This window comes from Pangasianodon hypophthalmus, chromosome 11 (assembly GCF_027358585.1).
Source record: "Pangasianodon hypophthalmus isolate fPanHyp1 chromosome 11, fPanHyp1.pri, whole genome shotgun sequence".
Taxonomy (NCBI): domain Eukaryota; kingdom Metazoa; phylum Chordata; class Actinopteri; order Siluriformes; family Pangasiidae; genus Pangasianodon; species Pangasianodon hypophthalmus.
The window spans coordinates 23,074,846-23,100,859 of NC_069720.1; the positions used below are offsets into that span (position 1 = coordinate 23,074,846).

The 26,014-nt window shown below is 39.0% G+C and overlaps 1 protein-coding gene across 3 annotated transcripts in view; it reads right to left on the reverse strand.

Annotated features, from left to right (window-relative positions):
• Positions 1-817: 817 nt before the first annotated feature.
• Positions 818-26,014, reverse strand: part of atp13a3 (ATPase 13A3) — a 53,948-nt gene continuing 28,751 nt past the window's right edge. The window contains exons 8-35 of one of the 3 annotated variants that reach the window (XM_053238047.1): positions 25,830-25,899; positions 24,308-24,442; positions 23,962-24,034; positions 23,405-23,536; positions 22,362-22,544; positions 21,756-21,913; positions 21,074-21,262; positions 20,588-20,649; positions 20,295-20,445; positions 19,295-19,411; positions 19,148-19,165; positions 18,650-18,803; positions 18,434-18,554; positions 17,905-18,029; positions 16,285-16,457; positions 14,703-14,750; positions 13,877-13,999; positions 13,261-13,340; positions 13,085-13,127; positions 12,873-12,982; positions 10,170-10,266; positions 9,786-9,858; positions 9,000-9,177; positions 8,675-8,850; positions 7,217-7,305; positions 6,646-6,726; positions 5,719-5,811; positions 818-4,595 (exon numbers count right to left, since the gene is read on the reverse strand). In XM_053238047.1, coding sequence (XP_053094022.1) covers positions 4,395-4,595; positions 5,719-5,811; positions 6,646-6,726; positions 7,217-7,305; positions 8,675-8,850; positions 9,000-9,177; positions 9,786-9,858; positions 10,170-10,266; positions 12,873-12,982; positions 13,085-13,127; positions 13,261-13,340; positions 13,877-13,999; positions 14,703-14,750; positions 16,285-16,457; positions 17,905-18,029; positions 18,434-18,554; positions 18,650-18,803; positions 19,148-19,165; positions 19,295-19,411; positions 20,295-20,445; positions 20,588-20,649; positions 21,074-21,262; positions 21,756-21,913; positions 22,362-22,544; positions 23,405-23,536; positions 23,962-24,034; positions 24,308-24,442; positions 25,830-25,899 — 3,253 coding nt within the window. In that variant the 3' untranslated portion in view covers positions 818-4,394. The remainder of the gene's footprint in view (positions 4,596-5,718; positions 5,812-6,645; positions 6,727-7,216; positions 7,306-8,674; positions 8,851-8,999; positions 9,178-9,785; positions 9,859-10,169; positions 10,267-12,872; positions 12,983-13,084; positions 13,128-13,260; positions 13,341-13,876; positions 14,000-14,702; positions 14,751-16,284; positions 16,458-17,904; positions 18,030-18,433; positions 18,555-18,649; positions 18,804-19,147; positions 19,166-19,294; positions 19,412-20,294; positions 20,446-20,587; positions 20,650-21,073; positions 21,263-21,755; positions 21,914-22,361; positions 22,545-23,404; positions 23,537-23,961; positions 24,035-24,307; positions 24,443-25,829; positions 25,900-26,014) is intronic. The other 2 variants (XM_026915099.3, XM_053238048.1) reach the window with 2 other exon arrangements.

The following is a 26,014-nucleotide window of genomic DNA, read 5'->3' on the forward strand; positions in this document are numbered from 1 at the left end:
CAATGTGCATTGTCTTTAACCATTATGGGACAAAAACTTACCCAACAATCTCTCCCTCGCTCTCTGTTGAGCTACTGAGATACCAGTGATCCTGACCCCTTCTGCTCTCCAGACCTGCCTGATCCATCCTGATGTCCTACTTCTGGTTGGAGATCGCTCATTGCTGCTGGGGGTGGCCTCACATGGACAGCCTGAAGATCATTGAGATTGCTGGGGATGGTGCCTCTTTGGGACCGTGTAGATGGCTTTGGACTGTGGTTCATATAGGCAGTTCTGTACTGTGATGGCTTGGGACCGCGATTGCTGTGGTGGCTTTGGGGCTGCGGTTGTCGCAAGCAGTTATTTACTCAGGTCTCCAGCAGTGGACAGTGGATAGGTTCAACAAAACAGACTTCATGTGAATTTCCTGGTTACACAATTGCACTATTTGTCCATGTAGCACACAGTTACAGAAGGGATTTACTTAGAATCGCACTATCCGTTGTCACTCAGATGAGGGTTTCTCATCAAGAAACCTCTCAAGGTTTCTTCCTCATATCGTCTCAGGGAGTTTTTCCTTGCCACTCTAGCCTCTGGCTTGCTCATTAGGAATAAATTCATACATTTAAAATTTAGATCCTGAATGTAGTTATTTCTGTAAAGCTGCTTCGTGACAATGTTCATTGTTAAAACCGCTATACAAATACAATTGGACTGAATTGATATTTAGCCTTTAGAGGGCTGCCACTACTGTATTAGCAATATAACGCTCATCTGTCTATTTTAATACTTAGCAGCGTGTCATACATTATCAGAAAGCACAAGCAGATCACACACATTGTCATTACCAGCTTTAATACCAGCAGTAGGCCATAACCATTTAAACCACAAGACATGAGGAGTAATGGCAAAAATCATTCAGCTATAGTCAAATGAATTCTTTCACCATCTCCAACCTACAAGTATGGCAAGCGACTACAGTGATTTTAAAACGTGTCTTTAAAAAATATGAATAAATACATGTAAAATTCCTGGGATAACCCATTTCTGGAGGCTGGCATTTGCTGATAAGTCATATGATCACTTCAGAGTAAACAGACAAGCCGAATTCAAAATTCAGTCTAACATTTTATGGTAAATAACAATAACCAAACACTACCCTTATTATCCATCTCAGAGCATCCTTCGTACCATCACAGTTAAAAACAAACAAACAAACAAACAAACAAACAAAAAACCTTACAAAAGAACGTGAATTAGCAAAATGGATGCTCTTTAATCGATTCCAAAAACAATCAAGCGCAAAACAAGGAGCACATATTTAGAAGAAGGAAGGGGGGAAAAAAGAAAAAAAAAAAACAAACAAAAAAAACACTGAACTGAGTGTGTTTACAATTTTCTACAAGAGAGGATTTCCAAAAATTAGTTAAAAAAATAATCACTGTTTATGGACACAGAAGATACTCAGGATACTGGCTCACTATTTTTGCACTCATTTATTCAGTGTCAGTGTCAATCTTTTATTCATAACAATCGGAACATATTTCCCTGAGGAAATTAAACCATCAATAATAACAATTTTTCCTGTAAGCACATCCACATGTAAAGAAAAAAAAAAAAAAAAGATGTGTTTGGAGTAAAGCATACATCATAGACATGTGCAGATTTACTGATTTTCAAAATCATTGTAAGCTATTAAAAGAATTCTGCATGTTGACAATGGGCAGCGTTTAGGATCTGCAGTAAAGCATTATAAACAGTCGATTGTGGCTGTGCACTTTATATGTTTAAAAAAACAAAACAAAACAAAACAAACAAACAAAAAAAAATCATGGCCTCCATTTACATATGCATGTTACTTGCAAACCTGGCTAGAGGAAACACTCTTCGCTGTCCAAGATTCATCCATGGTCAATTTTATGTACCTTTTTCAGAAAACGGTGCACGTCAGCACACAACGTTTAAAGGAAGGACATACTATATTAACTTTTGAGCGGTTATGACACTCGTAATATCTGAGTTGTGTAATAAGGTGCAGGCTTATAAATATGACATCCGTGTCATCATGTCTGCTAACTATCCTAGAAGAAAAAGAAAAGAAGTGCTCCACACACACACACACACACACACACACACACATATACAAAAACAGCCTTATACATAAATTGATTTAAATAGAAATGACAAATAATAAAATCAAAAAAATAATTTAACATTTCCTCTAATACCAATAGCACTGCACACAAGCGATTGTCTTGTCCTGTTGGCCAAATCCAGTGTGGGACGATCCAAGTTGGATATATATATATATTTTTAGGAACTACATATCTTATGCATCTTATTTTTAGCGTCACATGGACTAATGTAATGCAAGAACATGGATGCATCTAGATTTTGCACATTGCTTAAGGCTGATCATTCATCCTTACAACCTCAAAACATTACAATACAATAAATATCAATCCTTCTTTGCAGAAATGACCAAGAGCACGTTTACACCAAGAACGACAAGACGGACAATTGTGTAACAACAATGCAGACATTACAATCACATAAAGGCAGTCACGCACAATCATTGATGATTCAAAACAGTACCAAAAATAGGAATGAACAGAATTTGTAAAGCTATAGCCCTTATGCTGAAAGAAGAAAAATAATCCACAATCGAGGAGAAAAAAAAAAAAACCACACACAAACAAACAAAAAGTCGTTTCTGAAGCGGAGTTTGAGCAAGCATAAATAAATGTACATATGTTTAGACATGTATACTCGAGACAAAGCCTACAAACAGTATTCAATATTAAAATATCAGAGTAATTAAAATGGCTGAACTTAGTTTATACTGTGCTTTCTGACCTGTATTAGTGTCCAACTGAGTCTCAAAATCCTAATACAATCTCCTCTAAGTTCAGATGTTTTAGTTCATCTACAAAATAGAAACTGCTGGTATGTGTCATACTCGGGGTGTTGGTGTGTATACTGAAAGAAAGAAAAGAAGAAGAAAAGGGAAAAAAAAAAAAAAAAAAGAGAGAGAATGCTGTCCCTCAACAGAAACACATCCCAAACACAGCTCATCATCACTAAGTTATATCATTAAGCACTGAATGTTAAAAGCAGCATTTCATTTCGAATAACAATGAAAACATTAAAAGTTTTAATCTGAATCTGCTCCCGCAGGACGGACATGCAAAGCATACAAGATGTAAAATTCATATTTGATATTTCTGAACCATTGTAAGGAAATATTTGCTGAAATGGAGACTCAGATGGTAGATTTAACGGCTCACAGTATGCAAGTGAAAAAAGAAAACGTTTGCATAAGATGAAATGTGGCATAGTTGTCATTTTGACTGAAATACAGTTAGGTCCCCTACTGGATTGGATATGACTAACTTCAATACAAGTATAACCATTTTCACCTCTTTCCAGCCATACTGTTGGACAACAAATGACTGACTCGAGTTGTTTTTTTGTTTTTTTTTGGATAAATTGCTCTGCTTCTTTAAGGGTAGGTATGACAAGCTCAGATATCACCAGAGGCTAATATTCAGTTGATGGTTGCTAATGCGTAAACAGTTTTATAGCCTTGATATTTTTGCTTCATGGAAATGGAAAACCATCGAGTGTGTTTCTTCACGAAGGCCCCCTGAACACTACACAGGAATAATCATTCATCAGTGTCTACTGGCTGGCTGATTGGCTGGCTGCTGCACTGTTCGGCGAATTTGAATAAAAATCACACGACTGCGATTTCTGCTCATAAGAGTGGTCTTCCATAACTGGCGTTGCTCAGTTACAGCCCAGGTAAAGGTACGCACCACTCCTTTGGCCCACCACTGCTTAATCATGACTATTCTTCCATGGGAAGAAATATGAAAAGAACGTTATATATGTTTTTTTTCTTTCTTTTTTCTTTTTTTTTTAAACAAAAAAGACTGGTTGTAAATACTGTCTGCTGAAGCTGTTACAGTTTGATTGGCTCCACATGCAGATTGCTGATGTCCAAGACTTTAGCATGCAGCCCATTCAATAGGATACTTGTGGCTAGGCTAACAGCACAGTCCATGTAATTTCGGTCAGGAGTCCACAGCTACGCTCCTTGAATTAAGTCCAAGTACAAACCAAATGTGACAATAAAAATAATTATTGTAGACAGCGTGGTCCTGGTGCAGTCATATGTCACAACTCCTTACATGGAGCATCCACAGTTCCCAGCCTGTGGTGTAAAAAGATGACACAGCGGCAAAAATATGAATAATAATAAACCTTGCTTACGATGCGCCTGTAGAGAGAATGCTGTCTGTTTCATAGTTCTTGCAACAAAAAAAAGTCTTCATGGTGACAGAATGCATTTTTCTCTCTAATGGTGATCCTGTTATGATCCACTGAAAGGGGTGGGGTTTCTTGGGGGGGTGCTAGGAAGCAGCCATGATTTGGTAAGAGCCATTTTCTGACTGAGGCAGAGGTTTGGCTTCTGTGGTGGTTTTGGGTTTGGGGGGCCAGTCCGGATCCACACTGAGTTCCTGGGCTAGATGCATGTAACGTGCTTTGGGCACCTTCCTACGCCGGCAACACAGACACGACAGGAACTTTGATGTACACAAGTCTATTCCTGCCTGTAAACAAACACATGCACACCACAAACAGGAAGAAGAAGAAAAAAAAAAAAAACAAAAACAAGAAGAAGGGGAAGGAAGAGAAAATACATTTTCATATGCTCTTCATTTAAACACATCTTTCAAGCTTAAGACAGGACTGTCAGATGCTAAAGGTGACAAACAAACAAACAAATAAATAAATAAATGGACATATTTAATTTGACTGGACAGTAATACTGACCATGGGTCATGTTTCAACAAAAAAAAGTACCATTTTAAACCAATGTTACTCAGTAAAAGCCAATATTGTCCCGGGACAAAACATCAGAAAATCTTTTTAATACAAGAATCCTGTAATTTCTGTGGGAAATGTATCTATACCATGATCCATCACACATGGATTTCTAAGTGATCTCAGGTGTTAAGACGGTTGCAGAGGTTGTTTATTGCACAACTGAACTAAAGAGGTGTATTAGAAGTATTAAAGAGAGCAGGAACACTGGGATAATCGTAACATCGACATCAGGACAGGCCCCACTAGGTGGCAGCCGAGCAGCATTCAAAGAAATCATATTGGAACATGCACAAGTCAAACAATACAACAAGGCCACATAGACAGGGCGGAAAAGTGAGTAGAGGGTGGTTAAAAAAAGAAAGGGTTGGGGGTGGGGGTGAGAGAGAGAGAGAAAGAGAGAGAAAGAGAAAGAGACAAAAAGACAGGGAGAGAAACAGACAAGGAGACAGAGAGAGAAAGAGACAGAAATAAATACACAGACACGAACAGACAAAGACAGAAAGAGATAAACAGACAAAAAGAGCCAGAAAGACAGAGAGGGAGAGCAAGATAGAGACAGCAACAGACAAGAAGAGACAGAAAGGGAGAGAAAGAGAAGGGAGAGTCAGAAACTACTGTAAAAATAGATAGATAGACAGACAGACAGACAGACAGACAGATAGATAGATAGATAGACAAACAGACAGATAGATAGATAGATAAACAGACAGACAGATAAACAGACTGATAGATAGATAGATAGATAGATAGATAGATAGATAGATAGATAGAGGGAAACAGAGACGGGAGGGGGTGTTATAGTAGTAAGTGAAGAAGTAACGGTGAACAGAAGTGTGATTTCCCAACCTGTGGTGGCGGGGCGGCAGGGGGGACACCATAGCTGCCCTGCTTGTCTCGGCTGAACACAAGCTTCCATAAGACGACGTCAAGGACGAAGGTCTATGGAATATTGTAGTGGGGCGGAAAGAATTAAGAGAGCTACTGATCACATCGTTTCATAAGATTTCAACTGCTACAGCAACAGTAGCAAAGTAGATAACACTTATTGAGAAGGGAGTGATTTCAGGCTGTGAGTTAGTGATGAGAGAAAGAGAGTCAAGGAGTTCTTCAAGGAGGAAAATGGTAAAATTGTGAGGTCTTTATCTACAAATGAAGTCTCTAATTACATGATTGGACAACATGATAATTAGCTAAAACAGTTTGAGGTGTGGGAGAATGAGACGGCGTCACCTGCAGTGATTAAGAGGCAACTCAGTGCCTTAGGAGAGTCTAAAGCTTAGAGTAACGTTTCCTAAGAGTTTTGATTGAGAGGGAGGTAATGAATCTCAAGAACTCGAGACTCAAAGGCAATCAAAGGGACCTGGAAGTGGACATGATTATATGACATGCTAAATACCTCTGTTGCAACTGTAAAATTGTTTTACCTTTCATTGTTTGCATGAGATTTATGATACATATGTATACATCTGCACTGAGCCAGACAACTGAGATGTTTCCATTGGGCTACAGTCTGAACATCTATACAGAACAGGTTAGGACTCAGTAGGTAATGGGTCACAAGGTTTACAGTTCACTTGGCCCACTCAAGGAGGACATCAAGCCACATATTTCACATTTGCAAATACATTAGCAATTAAAAAAAGTGCCTAATTAGCCTAATTATGTATGTAATGTCCTGTATGAACTGGAGTCTTGCTACCTTGCTGACTAAACAGGCTACTTGCAAAATACATAACCATAAAATAAATAACTGACAGAACTTTCTCCACTTACCTCCACAAAGACAGACACAGCAGCATTAATCAGCACTATAATCAAGATAGTGATACGCCAGTTGAAAGGAACACACACAATCTGCAAGAGGAAATTTCAGAACACTAATGAAATCCTGTACTTTTATCATAGTCAGATGCCATCATATGATGTGGTTTACAAAAATGTAACCCAGCGTTACCCCAGCGCTGGGCAAACTACTTTAAAAATGTGCGGTTAGCTAATATACAAGTGCTACAAAGGGTGTATAGAGCTCGCTCTGTGATAATCCGGGCTGGAAACGGCGCTCGTTTTAACATGACTTGGATCAAAAAATACAATGTAGTTAAATGTAGTCCTGTAAAATGTAGTTATAGCTTACCTACGTGTACTATCCAACCCTGCATTAGCCAATTAATTAACTGACTTCAGCCAGTAACACCAAATACATCAGAGTAGATTATGATTAATTGAAGACACCAATGAAAGTGTAATTAATTGGACAGCCGCATTTAAAAAAAAATTTTTTTTTAAATCCTCCATGCTGAGCGTCAGCATTGTAATTAAGAAAGAAAGAAACGGCAAGACGTACCTCTAAAGCATGATCGATGTCAGAGACAGGGAAGAGCATGATGACTAACAGGAACACGTAGAGGCTGAGCACAGACACCATAAAGGGCCCTGCAAACGCACAGACGTTACACATTACACAAATATAATCACATTCCACTAGAGAAAAGCCGCTCACACTGCAATAGGAATATAAATTAATTAGGGCTGTTAGTGCACAGAATATAGAAATTGTCAGTGAGCCATACATCTGCACTGAATAACAGACACTCGGCCTCCTTTATCAATGTGGATTAGTGATTTATTTATTATATAAAACAAGAAATTTGGTTTTTGTGACAATTCTGTGAATTCGGAAAAACGTTCGTCTCCTACTCGTGCTCCTGAGTATGTACGAATTTACGCATAAGACTAACTAAAGTAAACCTTAATTTCAAAACACGGAATCTGCACGGATTACTACGCTTTTATGTATGGATTACAAGATTTAGGTTAAATTGATTATTTTTATTACATTTACAGCATTTAGTAGACGTCCTTGCCCAGAGCGACTTATAATTTAGAAGTGCTTTGGGGTCTCTGTCAAAAACACTTCCTCATGCTAGTTCACAGTAATATAAACATTTTTATATTATTAGCACTTATAAAGAATATTAAAAATATGTAGAAAGTGAGTCAAAACAAACCCATAAATTAAGATGAATAAAACTAGTCTTTCAATTATGCCAAAAGAAATGGCGCCGTACGGGCCGGTCTATCTGCGCATAGCCGTAAGCCATAAACAAATGCCTCAGCTGACAGATGATTTAGTGCACACTTTTTATTATTAATATTATATGAGGCAAGTGAGTCAAAATAACTTCCACTTCCGTCTTTTAGCCTTTACCCTCATTTCGTGCACCCAGTTTTCTTTGCACTTGAACTGTTATGGAGTTTTGTGGGTGTCAGTAAAAGAAAATGAGCAGTGTCAGGAATGCGATCAACAAAAGAACACGAGCACGAAGAAAATCAGCCTTTACAAAACGTTTGTAAATGCGGCAGAAAATTTAACTTCGGTTTGGCTTACGCAAACGTTTACACACAACTTTAATAAAAGATCGAGAAATGATGCCTACTGACTATTCCCTACAAGGATTTTTTTTCCACTGCACATTTAAAAACAAGAACTGGCCCAACAGCAACAAACAGAACCTACAGTACCTGTTTATTTTATAATACAAGACAACCAGAACATATAGTGTTGACAAGAAATGCCATTGCACTTCAGAGTGCAATGACACCATTAAGTTCAACAAGCAGGGCTTGGCTTGACCTTGTACCTTTGTCTTTTCAACCAACTGCACATGGCTAAAATAAATGGACAGAGACTGACAAAGGGCAAGTACCCAATCTGAAACATAACCACAGTTCCAGCTTTACGGTGCCAGTATTGTGAGCAGTGTAGAAAAGGTCTTTTGTGTAGCAACATACAAGGACTTACAGTTTTTATAACTGGGCTGACGGAATGGTTTGCCTTTGGAAAAAACAATGGCAACAATGAGGTACTGAAAGGAGGAGATGTAGAACAGGGAAGTGTTCTCGTAGTTTTGGATGTTGTGGTCATCAGTCTCTGTGGAGTTATCCGAGAGATTGCTGTGGGAGGGTGTATTGCAGGCACTGAAAAACAGAGAGGGGGGAAAAAAGAAGCTGCTGAAGGTAATGAATTGAACCACAAGTCAGAAGATCACACATGCTTTCTGCCATGAAGGCAGCTCATATTATCTCATACTATTCTGACGTCTGGATAAAGGGCATGGTTTACTCACTCTGACTGGGGAGTCCAGGGCTCGTACCAGTCCTGGTTACGCACCAGCAGGAACGTGAAGGTCTGGAAGCCCAGGCAGATGAGGATTTGAGTGAGTACGGAGAAGAGCAGAGGCCCTGAGATCAGACCTGAGGGGGGTCGCTGAGAAACCAGTACGTTCCACGCCGGATTCAGACTCACTGAGAGTGAGAAAAACAAACAATAAGCAAAAATCACTGCAAATCCATGACATGAAGCACTGAGGGCATCCAATCTAATGAGAGCAGACACTTTTTAGACAAGTTTGTGTATATTTACGTATATACATATCCACTCCAATCCATATAAACTCACTGTCCATTTTATTAGGAACTGTGGCTCACTCAATGCCCATGCAATGTTTTTTTTGTTTTTTGCACCGTTCTGTGTAAACTCTAGAGACTGCTGTGTGTGAAAATCCCAGGAGATCAGCAGTTTCTGAAATACTCAAACCACCCCATCCATGCCACGATCAAAGTCACAGAGATCACACTTTTTCCCCATTCTGATGTTTGATGTGAACAGTAACTGAAGCTCTTGACTTGTATCTGCATGATTTCTTTGCATTGTGCTGCTGCGACATGATTGGCTGATTGGATAACTGCATGAATGTGCAGGTGTTCCTAATAAAGTGGGTGGTGAGTGTATATACATCTTATTTACAACGTTGCCAGGCTACAAAAACAGAGAAGAAAAATGGCTATGTGCACACAGTGTAGGACAATATCAATGCTCTGTATTAAGTAAAAGATCTGAGACATCTACTCACTGGTAAATACAATAACAAGGATGATGGCAATGTCAATAAACAGGAACTGGAAGTCCCCCAGGTTGCTGAGGATCTGAAAAGGGCATTTTCAGTGAGCAAATCATGGCAAACATTCAGTCTGATTATATGAAATAGTGCCAAAATTACTAGGTCAAAACAGCACGTACCTACAGACAACAGCATTTTAAGGGATAAAGTCACATATTTACAATTTATTTTGATTTAATTTCATTTGAATTTATATTTGAATTGTACTTATTTCTGTAAAGCTGCTTTGTGACAATGTCCATTGTTAAATTAAATGAAATGAATTAAGAATAAAGTACTTTAAAGGTTTTAAATCGTAATGGTTATAAGAAGTGCTTTTTAATGTACGATACTTACATAGTAGAGCAGCGTGACACTGATGTACTGGATGATGCTGTAAAGAGCCATGAACTTGAACACGCAGAAAGACGTAATGAGAGCTGCTCTGCCTTCCCTGCAATGCACAAAGTACTGTTTAAACTGGTATTCAGTGTATTCTGGGATTTCCAACTTGAAAGTTGTCAGCCATTACAGCCAGTCCATTACAGCCAGAGGGCACTTGAAGAAAATTTAAATCTGACACCCGGCCCGCATTGACTTATGTTACAAAACATGTCTGACCACAGAAACTGAGGAAAGAATTGCTACTGTTGGTGAGCAAAGAATAAATCAGTCAAATAAATTAGGGTACTCTCTGCAGGGTTTCCACTATTTACAGGAAATCAGGACTCTTCACCAGAACATTTTCATAAACAATACAGTGCCCTCGATATTTTCCACCCTTCATAAAAATAAGCAAAAGTGACTGAATTACTGTGTGTACTATTAATTTTATACAAAATATCCACTCAGAAAATAGGAGAATTTATTTTTTTTCCTAACAAAACATTTTGTAAATCTTAAAACACATACTTTTTTTAAAAAGTAGTATTTTCTGTCAAAACAAGGAAAATCTTAAACAAATGCAAACAAACTGCCACTCCTGAAAAGCATTATTTCAATATATATATATATATATATATATATATATATATATATATATATATATATATATATATATATATATATATATAAAGCAGCACACATACATTCAACGTCCATTTTAATAGGAACACCTGTACACTTGCTCATTTATGCAGTTATCCAGTCAGCTAATCATGCGGCAGCAGCACAATGCAGAAAATCATGCAGATCCAGGTCAAGAGCTTCAGTTAATGTTCACAACAAACATCAGAATGAAGAAAAAGTGTGATCTCTGTGACTTTAACCGTGGCATTGCTGGTGCTAGACGGGCTGGTTTGAGTCTTTCAGAAACTGCTGATCTCCTGGAATTTTCACACACAACAGTCTCTAGAGTTTACACAGAATTGTGTGAAAAAAAAAATGGCCAGATTGGTTTGAGCTGACAGAAAGGTTACAGTAACTCAAATAACCACTCCGTACAGCTGTGGTGAACAAAATCCAACAGCAGAAGATCAGGTTCCTGTCAGCCAAGAACAAGAATCTGAGGATATCATGGGCAAAGACTCACCCAAACTGGAGCGCTGAAGATTGGGGGGAGTCAGTTTGGGTGAGTCTGTGCCCATGATAGCCTCGGATTCCTGTTCTTGGCTGACAGGAGTGGAACCTGATTTGGTCATCTGATGTTGTAGCTCATCCACCTCAAGGTTTGATGTGTTGTGTGTTCTGAGATGCTTTTCTGCTTACCACGGTTGTAAAGAGTGCGAACTTGAGTTACTTACAGTCTTACGGACTTCCTGTTGGCTCAGACGAGTCTGGTCATTCTCCTCTGATCTCTCTCAACAACGAGGTGTTTCGGCGTGCAGACCCTTCGCACACAGGAGATCCTTCGCACACAGGAGATCCTTCGCACATTTTATTAGGAACTGTGGCTCACTCAATGCCCATGCAAGGTTTTTTTTGTTATTGCACCATTCTGTGTAAACTCTAGAGACTGCTGTGTGTGAAATTTCCAGAGATCAGCAGTTTCTGAAATACTCAAACTAGCCCATCTGGCACCAACTACCATGCTACAGTTTAAAGTCACAGAGATCGCACTTTTTCTTCATTCTGATGTTAGATGTGAACATTAACTGAAACTCTTGACCTGCATCTGCATGATTTTTTTTGCATTGCGCTGCTGCCACATGACTGGCTGATTGGATAACAGCATGAATGTACAGGTGTACAGGAGTGTCCTTATAAAGTGACCAGTGAGTGTAAAGTCCTTTTGTTTTAAATTTCAAAACCAATTGTTAAACACTGCTTCCTTAACATCTTGCTGTTTGGAAGCATTGCAAGAAAGAAACCCTTCCTGACAAAATACAGATCCTGAACGTCACCAAGCTTCGTTAGAAAGACAGTTGAGGATGTGGTCAGATGAGACCAAAATCAAACTGGACACAGCAGTATGTCTGACAGCAACAGAGGACTGCAAACAAGCAAAAGGAACTGCTATCAGGTGTAAAATACGGCGGTGGATTATTGGCGATTCGAGGCAGGATTGTGTCTGGTGGTTCACGGGCTCTTGTGTAGATTTATGGCAACATGAATTGGATATTTCAGCCCAAAACCTGGTTCCCTCCACCAGGAGGTACAGACTTTGCCATAGATCAACAAGATGATCAGCCAAATATACTTCCAAATCAGTGTTTTTCTCTCTAGGGAAGGCATTGCAAGTTTTAACTGTAACGTTGTCAATAATTTTGAAACCAAAGTAGAAATGAGGCTTAAAACATAAAAAATTGTAGTTTATTTAAACATTATTTGTCTCTGTATATTGCATGTGCTTTTTTTTTTTTTTAAACATAGATGAGTACTTGCTTGTTTTCATGAAGGGTGCCAATATTTCTGGACAACACTGTATAACACAACTGCTGTTCACAAAAGGAACATGTTTTACTGAAATAGTAGATGTAAACTTAACTACATTAAGATGTACACATAACTGCTGACTGGGAGAGGGCAGTGTCTGGTTAGGTTTAAAAGCTCTGGGCTTGAGACTGTGGTGTGTGTGTGTGTGTGTGTGTGTGTGGGTGGGTGTGTGTGTGTGTGTTGTACCTGATTAGGTTGGGCACACAGGAGATGTTGGGAGTTCTGGAAGTGAAAGGGGACGCCACTGAAGCCTCCAGCTCAGAGAGAGAGATACCCGCATGAGCTCTTTTCAGGGCCTGAGTGGGGACAGGAAACAAATACACAAATAAACATACACACATGCACAAACACACACACACACACACACACACACACAGACAGACCAAAGGTGTACTTACCCCACAGTCATTGGCACCATCTCCACACATTCCAACATAGTAACTAGACAAGAAAAATATACATGAGCAATATTATATTAAAAAAAGCTTGCATTTTACATGAGTACATTTATAACCAATAATGTGTGTGTGTGTGTGTGTGTGTGTGTGTGTGTGAGAGAGAGAGAGAGACCCACTCGACGCTCTGTAGAGCCTCCACTAGCTGGGTTTTCTGGTCAGGAGACATTCTTGCAAAAACTGTTCCATGCAGGACCAGCTAAACCATCACACCAACAAACAGTTAGCCTTCTAATAAAAATGCTCAACTCTCAAAACACACAATTTATCTTCTTAACACATAATTAGCTCAATAATTATGCTATAAAGGAGCAGTTCTAAAAGTTTTTGCACCCCTTTAACAGTAAAAAAATAAATTCCACTGACCCAATCACTCCAGATTTATTTTAAAGGAACACAATCCAACCATACAATAATAGGTTAATAATATAATAGGTTGGCTTTTTAAACATGTATAATAATATTCTGGTGATTTATTGGAGCCACAGAGCTTTTTATTTCTGAATTTTCCACTGACCGAACACAGAATATCCACATTACACACATTATATCTAAGCAAGGCCTGCTTGAGTTATTGTGATTTGGTGGTTTAAATTAACCAAGTGACCAGTCAAACAGGCTAATAACTAGAAGAAGAACTTTGTTTTAGAAAAGAAAAAAAAAATAAATGTCCTTGGACCCCACTCTGAGAACGACTGCTAAACAAATGAATAACAAATGCGTGTTGTTCCTGACCTTCTGGAGCAGATCCTGGAAGTGTTCAGTAATGACAGCAAATGATTTGCCACTCATGGCAAAGTGGTACTTCTCCACAGACCTCTGTTCTTCAGGCCCGTCCTCAACACCAATCTCCACCTCCTGCATCAGCATATACAAAAACATCCATTAGAAACGAGCATCTCTCCTACATAAGACGACTTGGCAAAGGCTTTGCATCAAAGATGAATTTATTTGATAAAAAATTCGCCATTTTCTTTGGGATACAAATGCATCCTTTGCATTTGTACTTTAAAGCTCCAGGCAACACCGTTTTAAATGTTCAAAAAAAAATCTGTGAGATCTCTCATTAAATAAGCAATTATCAATAGTAGATTCAAGACAGATTCATGATATATATTCAGCTACAATTTAATTATAACTGAAAGCTACGTTCTGCCTGATCCGAAGTGTGTAAGCATGTCAAATCGTATACTGATTGTCGTCTGAGTGCTGTTTCCCTGGAAATTTAAACAATTCAAAGTGCTAGGAATAGAAAAGTGTGTAGGAATGACACAATGGAGCTTTTGTTTTTAACACGTGAGTCATTAATGTTGTGTGGCGTGTTGGTGCATTTTGTACTTAATTTCTAGCAGCACATTATTTGCAGTAAGCAGCAAAATCAGATAAAATTGCAGTGTGTGTGCACTTCAGTGCTAGAAGCAGCGCACATACCACGTCTGGTTTAATTAAATGGTTTAAAATGAGCTTCACAAGCCTCTCTTTACTGAGCGGTCAGGTTAACATTTTCAAATTTGTTTGTAACGTCATGAGATTTTATTATACAAAAGCAAAAAAGACTGACTTGGCTTTTCAACGCGCCCATCTTAATCATCACGGATTGATGAAGAGCCTGCGTGAACAGGAAGACGTCACTTAATTTCTGTGTTTGGGATAAAATAAGCACTGGCATAAGGAGATGGATAATCTTAACTGGCACTAGAATCTGAGAAATCTCTTAACTGAAAACAAAATAATTTAACAAAAAAAACATGATACATTAAGAGCCAGGGGGGGTGTAAACTTTTGAACAGGATGATCGGTGTAAATTGTTATTATTTTGTCTTCTGGGAAACATAAAAATGTCTTATGGAGCTTTTGAAAGGCAGTACTAAATGAAAAAAATAAGATCTTTAAACAAAATAACAATTTACACTGATCATCCTGTTCAAAAGTTTACACTCCCCTGGCTCTTAATGTATCGTGTTGCCTTCTTGAGAATCAGTGAATGTTTGGGCCTTTTGTAATAGTTGTGTACGAGACCCTCAGTTGTCCTCAGTGTGAAAAGATGGACCTCAGCATCATATAGCCGCTGCTGGAAAGGGGCCAAATATGCAGAAGATGCTGGAAAAGGAGAGAATGTGCAGGAGCTGGAGGATTTTTCTGAAGAACAGCAGGCAGTTTAACTGCTCAGGACAAACAAGCGACTCATGAACAACTATCACAAAACATAAAAACAGTCGTTGATCATCCAGGAAACACACACAGTATTAAGACTCAAGTGTGTGTAAACTTCTGAACTGGTTCATTTGTGTAAATTCAGTTATTATTGTGTAGCGTGGATGATCTATTATGTAAACACGTGTTATGTTAAATATCTTATTCAAAGAAGTACTAAATAAAAAACCAAATGCAATTTATATGATCCCTCTTATTTGTTTTTAAAATAATGAACATTCTGCAGATTCTGCAAGGCATATGTAAACTCATGACCCCAACTATACATCCTATAGACTGCACTGAAACAATACACTGTGTGTATCACTCCGCTTGTGTGTGCTCTCCACGTAAAATTCCACTTCCTACTTCGTTAATACAGTTACTACAGTAGTGTTAGTGACATCGTCAGAGGACACGGCAAATGATATACGTTTCATGAATATAACTTTTGATCTAAAACATGAAAGCTCGTCAGATGAAGATGAAAAGGAAGAAGGGAAGCTAATTTCACCAGAAGCACCTTTAACAGGAATGTACAAATCGGAAATGTGAGCTAGATAAAAGTCTGTGTGGCTTCCTCGGGATCTAGTGGAGCAAAAATAAACAGAACATTTGGCCATACTGTGTCTGAAATGTCACTATGATATTAATTTCTTGTTTATAGAACTGTTGTATAAAAGCGATCATGATGAATGTGATTACCTACGGCTTCATGCTACACAGCCGTGCCGATATTCAGTACAAGTGCACTCTAGCCCGGACAAAATTGCTTTAATACAGAATCATTTTTAAATTCAAGCATTCCTGTAATGTATGTAAGCACAGTCTCATTCCAAGTTATACATGACTATATAAAGGCTCCTTAAAGTTGCTGTTCACACTAACTGGCCTGCTAACTTTCTGCACTTGCAGTGTCAGTGTCTGTACTGCAGAGGGAGCAGTCTGACCTCCAGTGAAACAGGCTTGCTGGAGTGCTTGCTGGGGTTGTCTGCATAGCGCCAGTTGATCCTGGCCACCTGGCCGTCTCTAGGGGGCAGGGCATCAGCAATAATGACTCGGTCCTGGGGCAGGATCATTCCGCAGTCCCGTGCCACGGAGATAGCTGTCAGTATATTGTCACCTGGACAGAAATGAGTACATAAAACATTAATTATAATACAATAAAAATAAACTTTATTTATATGGCACATTTCATACATTTGAAAGATAACTCATAGGGCTTAACAATCAAGAGCTGAGAGAGATGTCATATAGAGAAACTAGAAGAGTGTAGAATAAAAACCTATATTATATATACACACACATATACACACACATATACACACACACACATATACACACACACATATACACACACACATATACACACACACACAGACACACACACACAGACACACACACATATACACACACACATATACACACACACATATACACACACACATATACACACACACATATACACACACACATATACACACATTATATATATGTATATATTAGGAGATTTAAAAACTAGTAGTAAAACCGTATGGTTGGTTGGTTCCACAGGAAACAGGAAGCCAGTGCAGTGATGCAAAAACTAATAATATCTCTGTTCCTGGTATATACAAATGTGCTGCATTTTTTGCAAGCTCTAATTTATTTCTTGTGGTTTCAGGTAATCCTGTTATTACAGTAGATTGGACGAGAAAAAACTAAGACATGAAATTTTTGAGTCATCATCTGAAGGCAGGGTCTAACTCACGCTATTTTAGATTTTTTCGCTACAAACTTTCCATGAAGAGCCAGATTTCCAAGTGTATTCAACACCTTTTTTCTCTCTCTTTGCTTCACTACTAGGTGCAAGAATTTCTGTCTTATTTTTCATTTAGTTAAAAAAAAATTGCTATCCAAACATCAAAGGATGCTGGGTAGACAGGTTACCGTTTTATCTTTTAAGATATTATCTGATACTACAGATATGCAAAGCTCTGCATCATCTTTATAGCTATAAAAACCAACTCTGTGCTGCTTAATAGTCGGACCTAATAGTGAAAAAAAAAAAAAGCGAACCAAATACCAAGCCTTGAGGTACAAAATAGAAATATAAGAGATATTTATCTGAAACAATTTCTCCTAAACTAAATTAAAATACTGTCTTCCTGGTAAATATACAGATAACGTTTCATCAGCATTAACTCTCAGATATTTATCACTTTCAGTAGTGCTGTTTCTGTACTGTGTGTTATTTTCATTTAAGAAATCATTTAGTTGTGAGAAGACCACTCAAGTATTTTACTAAAAAAAAAAAAAAAAACGGTAGGTTAGAGAAAGTCTAATTTTTGCTAGATAGATCAAGATTATGTTTCTTCAGGAATGGTCTTCCTGTTGCTCCTCCCTGGCAGAAGCTCTTTGTGAGTTAGCCAGAGAGCTGAAAGCTTTACAGGTTGGGATTACAGGAATTCCTAACGTACCAGAACAAGCGGCATTAAGCTGAAAGACTACACACTCGAAATAGCCATCAGCTCTGCGTCAGTGTAGTTAGAGGTGTGTTCAGACAGAATCTGCCAGAGATTTTTCTGTACCTGTGACCATGACTGTGCGGATGTTTGCCTGTCTGAGGACCTCCAGCACTCCGGGAGTCTCGGGCTTCAGCTTGTTCTGCATAATGATCAGCCCCAAGAACTCCATGTTGGTCTCTATGTGGTTCCTGGAGATGCAGATTACCGCATGTTAACATGAGCAAACCATGCATAGTACATCCATGTTTAGTATACTGCATATTTTAAAGTACATTTTTAAACTCTAAAATGTAATATATAACTGGTTAACTTGTCTTAGAGGGCTAGTGCTGATTATACACATGGGGTAAAATTTCTTAACAGAGAGCAAAAGCAGCATTTTTCCATTTAAAGACTTCCTCCTTCATGTAATACTTTAATTACAGTCCGTGATAGAGCTTCTTTCTTTACAACTACAGTAAAGAAATCCATGAACTGCTGAACCTGAATAAGCACAAGCAAGACCAGGACAGAGAGACAGGTGGGTCTGAGAGCCAGCTGGCACCGAGTCCTCTCTGGATACTCAGAGGAAGGACTGTGAGATCTCCAGTACCTGTTAATGTTCTGTACTTTATGCCAGGTCAGTTTGGACTCCAAGCGTCTGTGTGCCAGAGCGATGACGCGGAAACCCTGTTTAGTGTAGTCTTCCAGTACCTCTGCAAAGTCCTGTGGCACTGCAGAGCACAGCGAGAGAAAGAGTTTGATACGGTAAATGGCGCTGCAATCGTTAACAAAAATTCTATTCAAATTCTATTCAAATTCAACCAACCAGTCTCTTTCTTGCATAGACCTGCCACCACCTCGGGCGCCCCCTTGAGGTAGGCATCCATTCGTTTTTCTCCGAGCAGCCGAGCCACCACGCTCATCCTCTGCAATGCTGAGGAGAAGGGGAACTGCCGCACGATTCCGATCTCGTAAGACGTCTGTAAGGGACACATTCAATACAAGATGCTTCACTTTTTTCCCCACAATTTGGTCACGTGCCAATTCCCACCCACCAGCCAGCCAGCTCTCCCCAGTCAGGAAATTACTATCTACCCTCTTCTGCATACATGAGCTCACAGATATCCATGATTACCTAATGTTGCTGTGATTGACAAGGGACAGAGAGCATGCCAGCCTTCTCATCCAGAGAGCATGGCCAATTTGGCTCCCATGGCTCTTGGCTGTGGAACTGTCAGGATTCAAACCTGCAATCTCCTGATCGCCTTTGCTTTTCTGTTTTTTTTTTTTTAAATAGAATTTACACAAAAAGTCAACTACTTACCGACAGCTCGTACAGCTCCTGTAAAAAAAAAAAAAAAAAAAAAAAAAAAAACACAAAGCAATGTTACTATTTGCCAAAACGTTAACATGATTTCTGCCAGAACATGCTGATACTTTCTCATCTAGTATGCAGAGAGGGTAAACACACCATATCCTGCTCACTTGACATCACAGGTTCAGGAAGGAGCTGCTTGGGTGGGCGCACCACAGTGGGCATGATGCGGTCATGAAGAGAAGTCTCCTCTTCGGTGGCCTCCTCCAGGATCTGTGACACACACAAAGTGTATTTTAGCATTATACTCTGATAAAAAGTGTTTGGAAATACTTGTGTCTTTTAACAGAAGTCATTTGTTACATTATAAATATTTCACAGGTTAAAGACAGTGAACAAATTTCACTGTTTGAATGGTATTCAAGTTATTATATTATCTGTGTATTTTAAGGCAACAAAGCCACATTTAATGTACTGTATTAAAGGAATGTAGGTTTTCCTGTAACAAGCTGCTTTTATTCACCATGTAGCGGTGCTGTACAACAAAATACTACACAACCTCTTTACTTTTAACATAACAGTTCAAGGTTATTTATGAACAAACTACGTTATGAAAGCTTCACATGGCAAAAGATGCAGGTTTGTTTCTAAGCTATGCAAACAGGAATGGAAATACTGGAAATACTGTACTGGAAATCCAAGGACACAGAAGCAGTGAAGTATCAAAATAGGTAACTGCTGAAGATTAGAGCCATGCCCATTAATACTGACTGGCTACAAACTGAACTGAGATCAGTGGATCGAGTTCTCTCTGTATCTGCTGCTTTTTTGACAACTGCTGTTTTACAGTTAAGTAAATGTTAATTGCTTCTTACAGTTATCTCACAAAGTAGCTTCAGTGTAGTTAGCTACGTTTTCTTGGTAGCTTGTGGTGTAGCTAGTTACTTTACCAAAAGGGTAGTTTAGCTGTTGCTTGGCTATTTTAAATCATGCGTAGCTTGTAACTGGATTAGTTTCCCCAAACACTGTGCGTTTGTAACAAAGCATTGCCAAACAAGTTTCACAGTTACGAGCAGGACTGAAGTTAGCGTAATCTTAGATGATGCAAGCTCTTCACTTGATGTGGTGGAATAAACAACACAAATGAAGAACAAACCCAGCCAGTGGCCTCAAACATCTTTAGGTCCAGAGGATCTCCTGAGAGTTGGCCCTCGATCTTGGTGAGAGAGTGACACGTGGCCATGCAGGCTACAAAGTGAGACTTCACCAGACTTTCTTTATAGGCGTTCTCCTCTGAGTGGTGGAACCTAGAGGGTGAGAGCGAGAACAGCAATACTACAACCATCCAAACAGATGACCATGAACACAATAGAGTACATGCTTGCACCTGAACCTACATGATATTGTTATTAAAGCCTGCGATTATTTGATGAGAATCATATTGCGTACCTGCTGTTCTCTACTCTCTGCACACCCCACAGATCCAAGCCGTCCTCAGTGAGTGTGCCTGTCTGTAGGAGGAAGACCAAGAGAAGTTACGCAGGCACGCTAGGCTATGAAAGTGAGACTATACAAGAGAGGGCTGTTTAATATCATAGTCCTGATTACTGATCTCGGGATGTACTAAAGTGAATCAAGTATACAGCATAATGGGACAGGCGAGGAAAGTTATAGGGGAGTAATAAAAGAAATTAACACAATTGGTTTTTAAAAAAAAAAAAAAAAAAATAGCTTAATGGGGTCAGCGCTTTGTGTATGTTGTATAACATGAAGCGAGAGTCATATTTCACATTATAATCGTACTCTTGTTTTCTGACGGAAAAAACAACACACAATGTCATAAAATAATTTACCAGTAACATTACATGTCCATTCTGAATGCACGGTGTTCTACAAGAATACTTTGCAAACAACGCTGCACTTTGTTAAGCCTACCTTGTCAAAGCAGATAAGGTTGAGTTGGCCACAGATGTTAATCCTCTGTGGGCTGATGCAGAAGATACCAAGGTTTTTGAGACGTCGCTGTGCATACACGATACCCGCCGTCATCGCCGCAGGCAGTGCGGGTGGCACAGTGATGGTGATGATGTCCAGAGACTCGATGATGATGGTTCTAGCAGGAACCTGCGAGTACAGGAATCTTAAGTTAAAGTATTTTGCTGTTTTGTATATATACAGCTCAGAAAAATCACATCAGCTTATAAAATGTACCATTTTCCCTTCCAGATGGATTTTAAAGCAATAATAATAGCTGTATTAGGCATTATATCTCCAAGTCCAGTCAACAAAAAGAATTCAGTTAAGACCTGTGAAATTCAGACCCTAACTAATTTAACTCAAGCTTGCACTGAGCATAGGAGTGAAATTCTTATTTAACTAATAAACTTCTGTATATAGTGACAGTACCTATTTATAATAACTTAAAAGACAATACAGATATGGAGTCATTGTTTTTATGTAATGGTCAGGCTACAGTGGTGCTGAAACCCCTACAGCGATACTATCACGGGAAGGGGGGTGGGGGTGATAACGGTGATAACAATAGCTATATAAACAAAAGAAAAAAAAAAAACAAAGTTACAAGGACCAGAAAAACATATTTGGAGGAGGATACTACCTCATTCATTATGCTCAGCACGATCGAGTAGACAAAGCCAATGCCAGCCACTCCAACGAGACAAAGCAGGAACAGGTAGGCATCTCTGTACAGCTTAAAGTCTGTGGGTTTAGGGTACAAGATGCACCGAATCAGCTGTCCCTTGGCTGTACTGAACCCTAGAGCAAAGTAGCGAGAGTGAGCACGCATACAGAAATACACACATGTACCTATGCACAAAAAGCCGCTCGAGTTATTATTGTATTAAATAATTATATTCTTAGGATTGTTTTCTTCCTCAGGTCAAAGTCACTTTGCCACATGAACAAACATAAATGTGTTACTTGCCTTCAGAATCACTAAACTTTTAGTAATAAGGGCATCATGACTTGTACTATAATAATGAGTGGCATTTTTGGGGCTTTATCAGTTTCACCCTGATTATGGAAGATGAACATTATCAAACATAAACGTTACAGCTAATGTAAGAGACAAAATAAGTAGTATATTGAGGGAACTAACATGGGTGAAATCCACCATCAGAAGCTTAACGAAACACCTTATCAGTTGTAAGAGAGACATGCTCCTTAATCTGAAAAAAGTGACATGTTTGTTGTGGCCACTTACCAGTCCTTACCACCACAGCTTTAACCAGTTCTCCTGAGTAAAAGCGGGTCTGGATGACGTTGGTGCCGCAGAACAGTGTGTGTCTCTTATGCTCCTCCATATTGTACACCTTGTCTCCCTCAGACCCCTTGTCTCCCTGTTGTGGGTTGGGCAGGTTAGTCTTAGTGACAGGAACACTTTCGCCTGGCCAACAAAAGAGACAGAGCGAGAGAGAGCATGAAGAATCATTTACAGTCACGTACAAGTTGAATGCAGTGAAACTCTTTTTTTTTTTTTTTTGCACCTCCCAAATTGTTAGGAAGCTTGGGATAGAGTGCAGGGGGCCAAGATACAGTGTCGCAATATGAAGTGTTTGCAGTGTAACAAAGGGCCTCGTCCAATACTGGCAGCTAGGCAGTGCTGGGGCTTGAACTCAGTGGCCCTCTGTGCCCACTGGACCACTGAACTCAATCTCAAATGATCAATAATATCAATCTCAATTCATCATTGAAGTAAGCTTAAAAATTTGGTTTTACTCTCTGACTCCAGCAATTCTACTTTGAAACCATATCTAACTTTCAGATAACTCAGATAATGAATAGAAAAAAGTACACAAGCAATTAAAAATATGTAAGCACAATCAGGAGTCTTCTAATAAGATGATGATGAATGAGTATTTTCGCTCATTTTCTAGAAGAGTCCCAACATTTCTGGACTTTGTTGTATGTAGGTATTGTTCCTATGAACAATACTGTAAATTTGCAGTCTAAATCTCAGTGACAGTACCAGTGAAAAACGACTCAAAGGGATAAGTCAGTCTCAATGAAATTACATTTGGATGAAATTACATTCATAGAGTTAAATGCCTTTTTGCCTGTTGCAACACTGTGGTCTGAGGTTTGTCTAAATACTCTGGCCAGGTAAGAGCAAAGATGAATATAACATTTGATGGATTCTGACAGATGTGGTTTAGCACTGATGATCTACAGTACATACACAGTACGATTCATTTATTGACTCAAGTAGCATCAAAGAAGCTGATATGAAAAAATGTGGCCAGTAACCTGTAAGCATGCTCTCGTTGACGATGCAGGTTCCACTAATCAGCACCGCATCACAGGGCATGATGGTCCCGTTGCTCGGGATGACCATGACGTCACCTGGGACAAGGTCTGTAGACAAAGCTTCTTCAATCTCTGTATTAAGGGCAGATAGAAAAAACAAGCAGGAAAGCAGGGGAAAGAAGAATGTGTCAGAGTGTGGCTCACCGCAGAGCTGCAAATGTTTAGAAGAGCTCATGTTTATGCAAATGAGTGAGGTTGCTAGCCAATCAGGTGAGGGCTTCACTAAAGGGGGAAGACTTTAATTTTTCATAAACACATCCAAGTAAATGTCAGAAAAGTCCACCAGCGTTGAGAAGAGAAACACTGTGCATTTTCAGCCACAAAATGTGCAAGTGGACATGTAGATGAAGGCGGGTGATCGAGCCTTACAGCCCTGCCCACTGGCCACCAAACACACACACACACACACACACACACAAGCTTTAAATACTACAGTGGCTTCACCATAACCATATTTTATACAGGGCTGAAGGAACCGAAAGGAACTTGAATCTTACCATTATTGGCTCTGCAGACTGATACACGAACAATACTGTGCGCAGCCACCATGTCATGTAACGTGATATATTGCTATAAAAAAAAAAAAAAATGAACAATTATAAACTTCCTATACTATTCAGGCAACAGAAAAACAAACACAAACACACAAATAACATTTGTATTATATAGCATACATGATCGGGTTCTCCTAATGTGACTGGCATTTCCAAAATTTCCAACAGCTCTTGAACATCTCTTGGGATTGGAACTGGAGACTCTCATTGTCTGACTGGACATTTTGTCCTTATAGAATGTACAGTAATGGATGGTACTAGGCAAGAGAGACTCAAATGGCCGACTCACCTTTCTGATGGTGTAGAGAGAGGTAGCTACTGATATGATTGACATTAACATTATAGCCATAGCGTAGTAGTAGTATTCATCGGCACACCACAGGATAACACTGAAGAGTTGGAAGATGTAAAAGGGGTTGAGAACCTAAGAGCCAGACAGAGAGACGTGTGACAGACGAGAGAGAGAGAGAGAGAGAAAGAGAGAGAGAGTGTGTAATATAAACGAATCTGTTTATACAACACACACTGAAACCACAGCACTACTCGCTAGAAAACCATGCAGAAACTGTGCACTGGAACAACAAGATACTAACTAACTCTGTGGCCAGGTTGGTGGTTTTCCTGCAGAATTAAGCTACATGATGCAGGGGGGATTTTTGCATAAGTTAGATTAATTATATCACTGTTTTACAAGCCAAATAAGCATGCCACCTGGGTTTTCCCTTTTCGACTAGTGAAATGGCTCATCAGTAGAAATGATAAATTGTCATTAACGTAAATGTATTAAATAGTAGACAACTTTTACTCTGTGAATGTCCTTGTTCATCAGTGAACTGATGTATTCTTATGACAATGTATATAATAACACCACCATTTTAAGATTTTGACATTAGGAAATTTATTCATTAGGTGGTGCTGGGATTTAAACTCACTACCTTATGATGGATCACTAGTATAAAGCCTTAACCACTGCCCTTAGGTTTTAATATTGCTGTGTTTAATAGATGCATCATGCAATGTTACTAGATTTAAACAGCCAGAAGGCTGTGCTTAGATAACAAGCATTCCAACCAGCACTATACGCTCCTCTTCCAATCAGTGTTAAAGCGACTGACGTCACTCTGAGTGTTTACTTTACAGAACCATTTCTGTGGTTTAAACTCTTAAACAAGAAAGGTTGATGCAAGTCATTAAATTGACAGATATATGAGCTGGATTAGATCAAATATTGAACCACACTCCTGGGCAAAAAGAGGGCCAAGCCCAAAATGCAAATATTAAGCTTTTAATGGTCTTAACAACAAGTCATTGGTCAGAAAATGAGCAACAATGAAACAGACGCACTCCTGAGAGCTCCTGTGCCTCCATTTGCTGAACTGTTTTGGGAAAAGCTAGAAACAGGGAAATTCACTTACAGAGTCTTCTTTGTACGCAAAGGTAAAAGCATGATAATGATTAAAATGTTTGATGTAAAATTCAAACTAACACATGACTGGGTGTGCAAAATTTTCCAAAAATATCTTCTGGAATTTTTTTATTCCTTAAAAGATTAGTCATTATTTGGTCATCTGCCACACCTGATGCAACCCATTAGGAGCCACGAGGCTTAAACTTTTAAAGAACTCAAAGGGAAAAGCTTTCCATACTAACTTCCTTTATCTATTTGTTTAATTCTTGCTAATTTCCTGACCAATGATTTATTGTTAAGACACTAAAAGCTTAATATTTTGCCATTTTTGGCCCCCCCCCCCTTTTTTTTTTCTTTTTTCCCCAGGAGTGTAAACTTTTGGAACAGAAGCTGAAGGTCTTACCTCCTTGATTAGCAGCTTGAAAAGGGAAGGCACTTTCACAGCAATTTCATTCACTCCAAAAAATAGTCTCCTAAAGGAAAAAAAAAACAAAAAAACCCCAGCAATTTATATACTATTTATAAAACCTCAGTATTCTTGTGACCACCTGAGGGCACACATATTTTTGTTGGTTTGAGGCTGGTCCA